This window comes from Seriola dumerili, unplaced genomic scaffold (genome assembly GCF_002260705.1).
Source record: "Seriola dumerili isolate Sdu_G_001 unplaced genomic scaffold, Sdu_1.0 BDQW01000216.1, whole genome shotgun sequence".
Taxonomy (NCBI): domain Eukaryota; kingdom Metazoa; phylum Chordata; class Actinopteri; order Carangiformes; family Carangidae; genus Seriola; species Seriola dumerili.
Window position 1 is genome coordinate 3,396,006 of NW_019174471.1, and position 14,773 is coordinate 3,410,778.

At 38.6% G+C, this 14,773-nt stretch overlaps 1 protein-coding gene across 2 annotated transcripts; it reads right to left on the reverse strand.

Annotated features, from left to right (window-relative positions):
- Nucleotides 1-1,060: 1,060 nt before the first annotated feature.
- Nucleotides 1,061-14,543, reverse strand: cul2 (cullin 2). 2 transcript variants are annotated; one of them, XM_022754055.1, is made up of 21 exons: nucleotides 14,463-14,543; nucleotides 13,222-13,358; nucleotides 12,750-12,852; nucleotides 12,537-12,631; nucleotides 10,663-10,768; nucleotides 10,393-10,475; nucleotides 9,963-10,059; nucleotides 9,632-9,742; nucleotides 6,941-7,103; nucleotides 6,691-6,815; nucleotides 6,192-6,299; nucleotides 5,889-5,948; nucleotides 5,664-5,792; nucleotides 5,373-5,459; nucleotides 4,975-5,127; nucleotides 4,684-4,761; nucleotides 4,528-4,594; nucleotides 3,679-3,881; nucleotides 3,335-3,436; nucleotides 3,108-3,224; nucleotides 1,719-1,850 (listed from the first exon to the last, which is right to left on the reverse strand). In XM_022754055.1, exons 2-21 carry the CDS (start codon nucleotides 13,338-13,340, stop codon nucleotides 1,719-1,721), a joined length of 2,238 nt encoding a protein of 745 aa, XP_022609776.1. In that variant the 5' UTR covers nucleotides 13,341-13,358; nucleotides 14,463-14,543. The 2 variants fall into 2 exon arrangements, with proteins under 2 accessions (XP_022609777.1, XP_022609776.1); XM_022754056.1 differs by lacking the exon at nucleotides 14,463-14,543 and having other exon boundaries at nucleotides 1,061-1,850; nucleotides 13,222-13,340.
- Between the last annotated feature and the right edge of the window lie 230 nt (nucleotides 14,544-14,773).

Genomic DNA, 14,773 nt, shown 5'->3' on the forward strand with positions numbered 1-14,773 from the left:
GCGGAAATATGATACATGTACAAATTTCTCAAAGCTTCCGTCCCTCGTCCCTCCCACAGGACTCCGGTGGAGCTAGATCTGACCCGTCCTATATGTTCTCCCCATCCTGTATCATCGAGCGTCCTGACAAATGAGATTTCTCACTCCTGCTGAGACGCGTCAGCACCACGGACAGCTGTCGACACAACAGCTGGAACACCTCGCGCGTGCTGTGCTACTGCGTACCGGACGCGCATGTGCACATGACGCTATTTTTTTTCCCCTTGACATTCATGACGGTCCTGGACGCTGTAATTAGACTAACTCACTGTCATTTTGCTATTTACTTCACTATATTTATGTTTGAGTCAATGATTAATAAACTTGTTTACAGCACGCTGGCTACTGTTTTTAAAGGTATTCATATATGACGTTGGATTAACAATAAACACACTTTTCTTTAAGTCCCATTATTTAGCATTTATAAACAGAAGTATATAAACAGTAAATGTTTCCAAAACTCTTCTATAGCATAGCTGCCTAGGTAGATGTGTTTATTAATGTATTTGAAACAACTATAACCCCGCCCGTGGACACTCATACGTGCGGGCTGCTGTATAAACGTGATGCCAGACAATGCAGAAAACACAGTTGTAAAAATATAAAATATCAAATGATAAGTCAGAGTCTTCATAGGTAAAGTTATAATTGATGCCAAATAATGCCCATTAATAAACACTTAGAATGTTCTTATATCTGCAAACAACTTCCTTACAGTGTTAAAAACAATTTATTCAATGTTTACATCCTGCTAGTTAACGTTAAATAGAGGGTACTTAAAGTTAAGAGTGACCAATTGGCAATTATGAACCTTAATAGTTTTATAGCTGCTGCATTACAAAGTCATGGATGTTTGTAGTTCCAACAGTTCCATGATTTTAGTATTTATTTGACAGGAGTATGTTGTCTGGTCCTTCCCAGAGCTGCATGTAATTAAATTTCTATATACATTCATTAAAAAACAACATCCGAAATGACACAAATATGGATCCATTTGACAAATCTTTACATAAAACCCTTCAGTGTTTTTTATTTATTTATTTGACAAGCAGCAGGATCATGTTTGTCACACCTCATTTTCTTTACATTTGAAAGTAGATACAATAGTCAGTATACCAGTTTTATTACAATATTTTTTTTCCTAATTTCAGAACATTTAACAAAGAAAGAAAAATAAACACACAACAACTGCAAACGTGAGAAAAGAAAGCATGTTTTTTAATGTGAAGCCACCAATGTGTCATTGATGTCACAACTAACTCTCCCCGGTTTTCTTTTTTTCCTTTATATTCGGTCGACTAGTATGTTTATCAGCTCTTTCCTCTCAAACGGCCATAGGCATTTTCTTTTTCTCGTTTGACGCACAGGTGCGTGGCACTGGTGATGTTGTAAACAGCTTAAAATCAGAAGGTGGGTGGGGTTGGGAGGAGGGTCTTATGGGTGGTGGATGTCAGCTGGCTGTCTGATGTGACTTGATGACCATTCTTGTTCTCAAAGATGGAGGCACCAGTCCTGCTTTTAGTCACCGTACGGGATCACAGCAGACAGCGACAGTCCAAAACCTAAATGAATAAATGAGCCTGTTTTGTTGTTTAATTCATGTTTTTAAACCTGTATCTGCGGGTCAGTCACACAGGCGAGTGTTTGTGTGTAGGCAGCCCATGGCTCGGCTCCTCTGTCTATGCGACGTAGCTGTACTCGTCCGCCGAGGTCTGGCTTCGCTCAATGTACTGCTTGTCGATGAGCACCTCGATGCACTTCTTGATCATGCTGATACTGGGGTTGAACCTGGCTTTGGACTGATTGATGACCTGCACACAGGGATGATTGGGAAACAATGCAGAACAGTTACTGTAAAGCTGCAAACAGGGATACAAGAATGCTGCCACACATACTGTTGAAATTACATATGCAGAATCCATTTTTTTTAAATAATTTTGATATGTAACAATTATTTTTTTAGTTTAAAAAAACATGGAGCAATTACTGGGTTATGTAAGTAATGTTGTAAACAACAATTTTGGCTTTCTAAGGCTATTAATTGGTGACACTGGTTGATGTATCCTTGCTCTTCAAAATAAAGTTGATCAATTGACGGAAAATTAATCTACAACAACAGCGATAATGGATTCAATTAAGTAAGTTACGAAGCATCTACAGCCATGCTAGCAGCTATGTGAGGCTGTATTTAGGCTCAGCACTGCTATTATCACCATGCTAACATCTGCCAATGACTGTTAATGCATGACAAAACAAGCATCTCTTTGGGTTCTGAAAACTTATGAGGTTTTTTTTTTGTTGCATTTTTAGACTAAAATGAAACTATAATGAAATTAATTGTTAGTTGCAGCCTTAATACTACTAACACAATATAAACTACATACATTTTATACACCCTGCCATAATGTATGGTAAGAATTTCCCTGAGAATTCTGCAAGATTTAAAAGGTACATTAAGACTAGTCCACAAAAAGTATAAGATAGTAGTGCAGAAGGGACATGGTAATCAAACTATGTGTTAAGCATGCTGTAAATATGTTTCTATTACAGTTAGGAATCTGCATATACAGTGTGTGTGTGTGTGTGTGTTGTAGCTGTCAGCTGACAAGGAGGTGACACTCCATGCTCCAACATGACTCCAGGAGTGGAGATATTATTCCTTACACAACCCTCTGTCGTAACGGTCTTACCTCACTACCAGAGAATTTACCAGTCACATACACACTACATGACTTCCTTTATATGGACTCATTCATGCACATGATCAGTTTACTGTCTGACCTATCCCTTCTGATAGCATGTTACTTTATACCTCTATTAAAACTGAACCTTTGGTATACCGAGGGTACAACCTGTTTTACTGTCCAGGCTTCCAGCAACCCTCCATTACAAAACTTTATCCCTCCTCATTACCAAATCTCCTGTGAATCCTTTTGACATGACTTTGAGTGAAATGTACTGTGTGCACAAGTTATTTCCCTGCTTGTCTTCACCAGCTGCTCAAAAGAAAATACAAAGAAAATACATGGATCCACCAAAGGTCTTAAAATAAGATGAGTTCCACACACCTCCTGGATGAGAGCGTTGTGTCGGAGCACCTTGCGGGCCTTCATGATTCTCACTATAGCAGCTTGTAAATACATTTTGCGGTCCTCATCTACGGCGCTCCTCGTCTGCTCCATTTCCTGAATATCAAACAGATACATGGAAAGTTTTAAAAAGTCAACATAGCTGTAAAACAAAAGGGTAAAACTTTGAGAATGGACTGAGAATGATGGATAACCATTTGTCTGACCTGTGGTGTGTCTTTCTGCATTGAGGTTGTAATCTTGAACTTTGTCCTTTTACTGGTGAAACTCATATTTAGTGAAAATGTGGACTCTGCTTCAATTTCCTCCTGTGAGCAGAGGGGAAGAGATTTTGTGTTCATATAATGCTTTATTTCATGTCTGAAATAAAGTTATGGTAGTTGTCTGTGGACTGTGGGTGAGGAGGGATGTAAGTTTTCTGGAACATTAACAGACTTGACAAATCATGCTGTACAAATAAACATAAACTTCCAATTACCAATTACCAATGACAAAACACCATGCTTAAGGAGCTTCTTGTCAAACTCAGTTGTGGGATGAAGGCCCAGACCTTTTGTGAGTCGTGGTTGAGCATCTTGACGTCCAGCAGGGACTTGATGGTCTTCTGTAGCTCCTTCTCGTTCATCTGGGTGCCGTCCTGCAGCTCCTTGTAGGTCACCGTTTGGCTGTTGTTGAAGGCCAGCAGTACAGCCATCTGGTAGGTGGTCACCATGGCAACATACGGCTTGGACAGGTAGTTCATTTTCACCTCCCCTGTTGGTGATGATGGGATAAAGATGAAGGGTGATACATAAAACTGACCCTTCTACTGTAATTTTCTATTTACCCTGTTTTCTTTGAATATTGTAGATGATATTATAGTTCTGTTTCCTCCAAGATCAAACTAGGCTTGGGTTGATATTTGATAATATCGAATATTGTGATATTTCCCGTCACAGGCAACCGACCCTTATTTCACTGCTTTGCTTACTCTACATTGTAGCTTGGCAAGCGACAATTAAAACTTTTTACTGCTGTTTAGTGGCAGAAATTCTTATGCCTGAAACATAAAATACAACAATATAATTATGTATTATTAAAATAACTGAAATATAATAAATAAATAATATTTATTTTAAAAAAATGATATATATATATATACACACACATATATATGACAATATCATATATCACAATATTTGGACTGGACTACTTTAAACTACTTTAAACTACATTAAACTACATTAAACTACATTAAACCTGCGTAAGTCTGATTCTGGTATTTTCATTGATAATGGCTATTCTGATGCATCAAAACGGTACTTTACAGTTGCAACCAAACTTTAAGATACTGGTTCAAACACATGCGTTTTTACACTCAAATCTTGCATAATTCATCTGATGTGTTTGTTTGTGTTACCTGTGCAGAGATAGTGCAGCCAGGTCAACTTCCTCCCACTGAAGTGCTGATTATAGAACAACTCAAACTGTAAAAGGATGAAAACCAGAATTTGTTTTAATCCGTATGAACCTTTATAACTGACAATTCAGCTGCGCTCCACAGGAGCAGACTCACCATCTGCACGCTCTTCTCTAGTTCTTGAGGGATGGCGAATGTGGAGGAGGGGACGTGTGTAAGAGGCCAAGCTCCAGCCTGCAAAAACATTGCATACAAAACAACAATAAACATTCATACTGAAGACAGGCTGTGATTGGTAGAATCAAACCTGTCTGATGAAGCCAAGCTAAATACACTGATATGTTAGTAAACAATAATGCTCCTAATATTCAAGACATATGTTCTCAAACACGAAAAACTTTCCTTCAATCCTGTGCCTGTTAGTGTAAATGAGGTATGTCCTCTTACCTGTAATACATAGATCTGGAAGCTGATGCCAAGGTCCACCACCGTCTCCTGCGTCTTGATGAAATTGTTGAACTTGTTGTTGAGGTCAGCACTCACGCTCATGTCTGTGTACATTCTGTGGAGTTTGCTTGTGAACTCGTAGCCACAAGCTTGCTGCAGGATTGGGGATGAGGACCAAGAATGTGGGGAAGAATAAAGGAAAGGACAGAGGAAGAGAGAGAGAGATAGGATATTTATGAACATGTCCCTCATGGTCAGATAGAAGATCACAGGACACTGTAAGAATCACACCTGCATTGTGGACTGGATCCACCTCTAACTTAAGATTCAGACACTGAGTGAAGGGGATACCAGACATAACACTGGTCTTAGTTTATACTGTACAGCTTTGGATTTACCTTTAGTTTGTTGATCATGGCTTCTTCTGAGTCCATTGACAATGATAAACCATGTATTAACCGCTTTGCTAGCATTCTGGCATAAAACTGTGGAAATAAAAAAAAAAATAAGGTGAGTATTTTGGGACTTTTGGGGATATTAAAAATGGACACACTATGAGGCTAATACTTCATAAAGTATTATAAGCTCAAAACAAGCCTAGTCAAGGTTTGTACATCAGAATGTCTCAAGAAAAAAAATCGAAACATTGGTGTTTCTGTTATATTCATCATAAGAAGCCATCACATCACCTTTTGAAAGATGTCCTTGTCGTCTATGTACTTGAACACTGTGATGAAGCTGGTCAGTTTGTCCTCCACCTCATTTTCTGTCATTCCCTTTGCAGATTTCTTCAGCAGATTATCACAGTATTTCGCCAGCTGGACAGAGACACCAGGAGGGACATGACCTGGTCAAGGCAAAGTGTACAATGGTGTATATGTAGTGTGGGTGTGTATGTGTTTGTGTGCACTCACGAGTTCAGGGGCTTTACAGATGGACTTGGGCTCCCTGAAGTTCACCACAGTCGTCAAAGCCTGAGAAGGAAAGAAAACAAATAAACACATTCAAACAATTTTAACTGTGAAAAAAACCCCCAAAAAAACACATTAACACCTGTATGTAATTACACTTTCAACACATTTATACATGTAGTTTTGCAATTACAGGCAATTTAGTGGGGAAAGGGAACTTGTCAACAACCTCGCTTTAACATCTAGTGACCATTATCAGTATGTTGTTCAATGAGGCACCAGCCATTAGAGTCTGGGCTTGAATACCTTATCGAGTGCACTCATGAAGTGCTGATCTCCATTTAGAACTGTGTTAATGAGCTGAACAAATTTACTGTGAACCTCCAGCACTGACTCCACAAACAGGGTTGGCATCTAGAGGGGTCAGAGGAGAGAGACAAAGTGGTTAAAATCACATTTACAATAGTTAACATAGCCAACGCTTGTATTTTTTTTTAACAGAGGGCAGCAACAGGCAGAGCACTACAACCTCTATGAAAAAGTGACATAATAATATCATAATTATCCTTGAATAAACACCGAACAAAATTAAAATGTCACAGTTTAACTAGCTAAGTTTTATAGTATCAAATTAAACTGCAAATCAAGTTACTTTCAAGTTTTAGTGAAGCAACTACCTGTGGTAAAAGCAAAATAAATACAGGAGATGTGAACAACAGATTGTGGAAATGCACTCGAAGTTCGACAACGCACAGTATGTACAAGTACAGACATGCATGCAGACACGAAATGCTGTGATACTAACATTTTCCTGAGAGAGGTTACTGGTGCCTCGGATGCCCTCATTGTTGATATGAACCTGCAGCTCCTGGATCATGTGAGGCAGCCCGTTGGATACGGCCCGCAGCAGGGTGTACATGTTGGCCATGTCTGGACAGAACAAAAGACACACATTTTGATCTCAGTTCTACAGAACAATGCATGTTCTGTATAATAATTTCCACAATGCAAAATAGATATATGCATAAGGGCACAAAGGACAGTAGAAGGCTGACCGTCTCTCTTCTCCTGCCGAATAATGTTCTGGCACTCCCCGTGCAGGAACTGCAGATGATCTGCCACCATCCTCTGCTGGCATTCGTGGATGACTTTGGCGTAGGAGCTGGGGTGCAGGTACTTCCGACATCGCACTTCTTCATCTTTCAATCGTGCCAAAACCTGGCGGATGAGAGGTGAAAAGAGATGGGCAAAAACGTCAGTTTTGGTTTCACACAAGATCCCAAAATCAAATTCAACAGAATGCCAACCATGCATTGCAGTCAAATTTTCACCTCCGCAATGGTTAACTGTTACATTTCAGCATCACAACATAATGAACTACGACATACTGTTATATCCCCTGTTGATAGATTTTTTAGCAGACGGAGGAAACGCGGTGGATTGATTTTCATTACTTTCATTATTTTATCATTAAATATGAATTTTGGAAAAATGTTGAATTATTAGGCTCATTTGACTAAACGAGGCACTGCGCAGCACTGACTTAACATGATCCATGCTGGTTAGAAATCACATGACATTAAAACTTTGCTGCAGTTTTCTGAGTCAGGTGCTGCAGTTTCTGTCCTCCGGCTGCACCGACTGGGAGTCACCTCTGTGACGACAAAACTCTGCCTTAATTGGCTTAAGGCTTCACTGAAACAAATGACATGTGGTACGTTTTTATTCTAAGAACTTCAGATCCGTTACCCAGAATGGTTACATCTCTCAAAGGGGATGCAGTTTACTTGATCTCCTCCTTCTGGCAGCTAATTTTTTACATACGGACACCAACACTATAGTTTTCATTTCTGTGAAAACAGTTTAGTTCAGGAGTTTGTTGCTGTGAAAGAAGTAATGCCCTTATAGGTCATGTTTTCTATCCTCTGGATTTTTCTCTTTTCATCCTCCTGGCAACATGGTGGCCCTTGTTTTTCAATCTCAAGTCTATGGTTTAAAAAAAACAAAAAAACAGAAATAAATAGAAAGTGTTGACTTTACCCTCATACATCGTAACCCATCGCCCTTGATTTTTTCATAAAACCGTACTTTATTATTACTAGATTTTATGTGTCTAAAGACTGATGTAAACTCATGTCAGGTCTGAAAATGTTTTAGAACAACATCTTTGAAATAAACCCTGTGTATAGGTTTTGCAAAACAGTGGACACATTGAGGGTAACACTCATTCAAAAAAAACAAACTAAAAAAAAAACAACAACCACAGAAAAAGTTGTACATGCTGCAAGATCAGACACTGTTGTGAGCTCAGGATGTAAAATGTGTCAGACTTAACAACCGTCTTTTTATACTCCACCCCTGCAGTCAGCGGCTGTTCACGCTGACCATCAAGTCAGTCAAAGAAAAAAAATAGAAGTAACTATTGTTAGTCTTCTTATTATTTCTGCCAAACTGTAATTAAGGAAGAAAAAAAAGAAGAAAAAAAAATGCAGAATTGTTTGGTCTCAGACAAAATGAGACAGACTGAACTCTCCGGATCACCTCAACTTTAACAAATTATTTTTGAATTTTTGTACTCTTAATATGAATTGGTTCAGATTAAACTCAAAACCATGAATTCTGAGGAAATGGTAACAAATATCAATCCCCCCCACCGTTCATAACCAATTTGCACAACAGGAACACAGCTGCCTTCTTGTTTATAGCTAAACTGTTGATGTTGTTTTTTGGTCTCCATGTAGTTTTAAGCATACAGAAAGTGAGGATAACAAAATAAGGGTAAAAAGCTGCCTCCCTACAGCTGTAAACTGGGTAGAGCTGCACAATTAATGGAAATATAATCGAAACCGCAATATGGCCAGGTGGATAAAGATGGATAAAGGTAAAATATGTCACAACATAAATGAAGCGCAGTGGTGCTACAGAGATGCCCCCAGCCAACAAATCATATTCTCTAGATGTAGAGGAACATGCTTCTTTGGTACAAACACCAGCAAAAATCACATAATCATCATGACTCATATCGCAATTGCAATATCTGCCGAAATAATCGTGATATGATGATATGATATCGTTCAGCCCTAAAACTGGGTCAGATCAACAATTGTGTCTGAGCCTGTCCGGACAGGAGGAGACTGCACTGTACCATAGAGTCTATTTCACTGCTCTTTCACAGTCATATTAAACATCAGTCTTCATGTTAACTTGGCTAAACAGTGACAGATCAAACAGGAAGGCAAGGCACACTCCCATAATGCCTGGTAAAGCTTTAATGATGATCCTGTTTACAGGCTGGAGGGATAAATCTCAGAGAAATCTGATTATTGCTGGTTTGAATGAATGAGAGAGAGAGTAGGTCAGGGCAGCTGAAGTTGCCCAGGGGTCTGTGATCTCAGCCTTAGTGGGTTAATAGTAGAGCTAATACTCAGATTAAAACTCTTATGTCACCACACTGACATGACCTGACAGTTCACACACACACACAGGCCCTGGGTGAATGTACACTCTGATGGATGCTGGTGCATAAACAGACAAACACAACACAATCATCTGTAGCTAGATGCAGTGTTAGTAATAAACTCCAACCACAAGCGAACCAGCTGAGCCATATTGACAAAAGCGACACAAAAAAAACAAAAAAGGCTTAAAAAAAAAAAAAAAAAAAAACGGCTCACGTGGCATTCTGATCATATCTACTGTACATACAGCACATGCACATACTTGGATTATCTCTCCATCTATCCTACCTTCTCCATATACTGTGAGCAGTTGGATTCTTGCAGTAGATTGGAGGCTTCCTGTTTGTAATACTCTCCCGTTTTTGTCAGAAATGGCCCTTCGAAGATTTCCTGATAAAACTGCAACACAGGAAGAGGACGTGGTACACATAGGATTTACTACACATGAATATACATAGACCTACCTATATGAATGTTTATTATACTGTAAATCTTGTGAATAATACAAAATAATCAGTATTTCTGACTTTGGATTTTGACCTCATGGCTGTTCAAATTAAGATGTAAAAAAAAAAAAGAAGGGATAAATAGTCTGAGAATCAGATCATTGCTGTCTCACCTTTAGTGGAAACTTCTTCTTGTACTGTTCAACATGAACAAAGGAGTTGATGACCCCATGGATTACCTTCTGGTTGGGGTTCTCGCCACAACGATCACTGTAGGATGTTGAGAAAGCTGCTTTTAGACATGATTATTTTACAGAACTGCTGAGGGGTACACTACATTTGTTAGCCTGGTAGGTCACTGGCTCAACTGTAGGTTAAACACTGCAGCCCAATTAGACTACATGGCCAGACATTAATAGTGCACAGGACTGGAAATCAGGCATTGTAATAATGGTAATAAAATAAAAATTCATGTAAATCATATAAGCAAACCAAGTCCAAATTCATTAAAATACCAGGACTGAAATGCAGAAGGACAGAAATATTAATTCAAGATAAGTAAAAGTGGATCTTGCAAAATAACTTCTTGCATGAGAAACATACTTTTTGATTTCATTCAGCAACATCCGGATCAGGACAGCCTGAAGGGGCTCGATCATTAGCTTCCTCCACATATCTAGCGCCAACTGCATCAACAAATGAAAAGACAGGAGGTGTAAAGTGAAATCTTGATGTGGGCGCTGGATGGCAGAAGCTGAATCTCACTAATCTCTTGATCGCTCTGTGCATACGCTCTCCTTACTTGTATCTAATACTCCTAGTGAATGTGTGCACAAGAAATGTTTATAGCACTGTGAGTGAGTCAGTCAGTACCTCTCCAATCTCCATGAGTGGCTCATTCATGTCCACTCCCCCGTAGCCGTACTGTAGGTCTGCTTCTGTTAGTTTGTTCTTCTTGATGAACTGAGTGTTGAGATACCTAAACAAAGTGGGGAGGGGGTTGAGATATCAATTGTATTTCAAGGAGATGAAGTAGGTATCATCTAATGTCATTTAGAAACACTAATACCAGAACATCGCAGTGGCAAATTGAGTTCATTAACCCACAGAGGCTTTGTGAGACACTCATTCTTTGGTTACCCTAATGGTCAATCACTCACTCAGTGGCTATTTGGTGTCAAGTTAGCCATTAAAAAACAAGACTATCCAGGATGCCTGAGCCAGAACAGACATGAAGGTTTTTTGGTAAAGATTTCATTCATTAAGATCATACCTGTTTTTACAATACACGAAGCAGTCACTTGAGACTTGGTATATTAAGAAGTTTTCATGTTTTTTTATTTAAAATTATTATTATTTTTTTTAGGGTTGTTAAATAGCAATTAGCAAATAGCAGAGCTCTGCTCTGTGACACAGAATGGTTACCCAGCAGGCATTGGCATTCATAATTTTAGACCTAACATTACCACCAAGTATGTTATTTAAGAGATTAGCTGATACAGCTACTCCTAATTAAATTCCATTTCAGAAATTGATTTTTTAAATTGGTCAAACAGTTAATGCATTTTCTATTACAGCCTAATAATGGGCCAACTGATTAAACTTATTCTGATAATAGTAACAAAAAAGTGAAAAAGTTTTCACATTTTGATGGTGGTCATCACGCTGATCTATGTGGGCTGTTTCAGTCCACCTGAAATGATGTGTAGTTTTCACAGCTGCACCATCTGCCTCTACCAGCGGCTGGGCGATCACGCACAGCCAGATTTCTCTCATACACTGAAGCTTTGACAAGTATAATACACGAGCATCGAGTGTTACATTACGGCTACTACATGTATCACGGCTGGTGTTCAGCACCACTAACTCCAAAACCTGGAGAATAGTGATTGAAAGTTTTAACAGTGTTGCTTCAATTCAGTTGGCACTTCAGTGCAACCTCCACTGCATGATGATTTGTGTTTGACAGGAGGAAAACACACCCATCAATAAATGTATAGAGAGTTGTTTAGGATAATAAGCAATCCTCTTGTATTTAAAGAACACTACTATGTCACTACTTGAGCCAAGAGCCTTGTTTTCTCTCTCACTCATGCTGCCATAATAAATTACAAAGGCATATGTATGCACAGACAGTCTGGTGAGAAGTACACATAAAAATAGACCTGAAAGCTCTCCAAGGGAGTATTGATTTAGAATGAATCAGGACACACCAAATGTCTGTTGGCACTTGACACTTAGCTTTTAAAGGTAATACTTTAAGTTTACAAAACCTGCCAGCTGGAATATTGTGATAGAATTAGTACACTCTTCATCTAAGGACTTTAACACACTGTGCCAACTTCAAAGAATTAAATAGACCTGACAAAGACAGCCACCTATGTCAGCTCATATCTGCTAGTTATTCAAGTTATACTTGAACACAACACATTGACTACAGCCAATGGCCAGTTGACTGCGGACATTTATGTACATTCCACACCTGGTAGCCTTGATTTGTTCTTCAAAAACATTGAACAGACAAACAAACCAGCCAACAAAAACTAAGATAATTAAAAAATGAAACAGGCAATGTAAAGTTCTGCTTTATTTTGCACTGTTTTCAGCTTGTTGTTTGTGAAAATAAAGAGGCGGAGGAGAAAAAAAAGACCACACTAAATGGTGAATCATCCTATTGACTCACTGATATCAAATACTACATCAGCACACAAAGTGGAATCAAAGCCCATAAAAGGCAGGAAAGTTACCTGTACAAGCAGTCCATGTAGTCAGCTCCTTTGCTGTACTCGTCCCAGTATCTGTGGTACATCACTAAAACCTTCTCCTCTGATTCCAGGACTTTCTAAAATACACATAAGCATGACAGGTGTTACAGAAAGCAGCATCATGCAGGAATAAAGGAAAATGCACTCAACACGTTTTTCTTTGCCAGCCGCTGGAGAGCTTTTGTGAGTGCTTACCTTGTACAACTGCCGAACATGATTCTCAAGAAACACCTTGGTCTCTGTGTATAATCTTTCACCCAAAGGCTCTGGGTATGCAACGCACAAGGCATAAATGTCACTGGTGTCCACATTCAGGATAAATAAAAAGGTCCAAAAGAATTTCAATTTGTATATATATATAATATATATATAGATGTAAAGCTTTAGTATATGTGTAATATTGGATACAGCAAGTTATTGAATACCTAAAAATAAATTAATCGTTTAATACTTAGTCTCTGCCTGAATTAACAACAATTACATACTAACATTGAACATATTTAATATTACAACTGTCTGGCCATATTGGCTAGCCATTCTAGATTCAAATTAATTTACAGTACAGAACAGCTGTGTGACTTCCTGTCCACAGCCCTGAACTGAAAAATCTGCAATCATATTGTGTTGTAGGTTAAATTTTAATATGGAGCAAGTTGGCAGAGGATACGAGAACCGATCATTCCACGTGGCTCTCTCCACATAGTCAAGCATCACAACCGCCTTGATTGTCGTCAGTAGCTTGTTCCATGTCTCGTCAAAATCCACCACCCGTGGCTTTAAGGACATTGTAGTTTCTCTTTCAGCCTGACAGAGAAGAAACACATAAATACATGAGTTAAAAAAGGGAATTTAAAAAAATTGCTCAGCTTTTGGTTTCAATTTCTTTTCAATCTATTATCTTGTGACATCCACCTTCACATTCTGCAGTTTGGAAAGTTTAAAAGAAATATAATGTAAACTCCATGAAAAGATGACATTATATAGAGTGAATAAAGCAGTAGAAACACAAAGAAAAGACACCTTGGCAAGGTGACACATTATTTGTATGTAAACCATAACACAAAATATATAGTAATTACAAGATTAATTGTAAATTTGTTGTTTTATCCCTCTTTTAAATTAAATTTAACACTATAGTGATCTGAAAACCGCATTAAACAAGAGTAACTATATTGAAAAAGGACAGGACAGAAATTAGTGTAATGATAAGTAGCCTGCTTCAAAACAGCTGCTCACATTACTATGGTAGCAACAGATGAGATAAACATTGTACTCAAGTTCATGGAGGTAATTTTAACGGTCATCAACAGTGAAAACATTGGGATAACCATCAGGCATCAATACTATGCAATTTACAAGGCGGGACTGATACATTTAATAATATCACAACTTCTGTATGTATGTCAGAAGAATCATAAATCACCTGCAAGTAGGAGAAACTAGGCCCTGTGTTGTTTCTCGTCATTCATACCAGTTGATTTCACGTCAGAGAAAACATTGCAACATCATCATTCACACTTTTTCTAACTATCCACTCCACGTATGCCGATATCCGTGTTTCAAAGGGAAGTGTTAACGTTACTAGGTGAACAGCCCTCTTACAGTCATGATAAAGGGAGCTAAGTTAAGGGTACTAGCTTGCGGGATGCCAACCCCAAAATAGGATGGCTAGCTAAAAGGCTAACTAGCTTATAGCTAGCATGCTACTTCTTCCTGCCCAAGTCCCATCAGTTTCAAGGCATCAGCTAGCAACTAGCAGGAAGCTAACGGTAGCTCAGCTATCGCTAGCAAATGGTCATCTTATTTGAAATTTCCCCACATTTGCACTGACAGCTCGGCAAAAGATGGTGCTGCTGTTAAACAAAACAGGTTACTGAGGTCAAGTGTGGACTTTTGAATAATACGTACCTCTGTACAGTATTTACTTGTTATAAAACTCAAGTTTCACCGCTGTCACAGGCTTGGTTTGTCTCACTTACAGGTCTTCCCTACCTCTTGGATTATACCATGTCTCATATGGGGGTGTGTCATGAATAAGACTAAATTAGGCGTGAAGCTTTTTGCTTTTTGTCTTCGTAAAGTGTCTTTGAGATATTTTCGATTTGAAACAACGTATGCGATATTTATATATACTGATGAGAAAAAGACCAAACGCACTCATATTTTAACCATAAGAACACCCATATATCCATGGTATCGTCTAAAACTACGGAAACCGC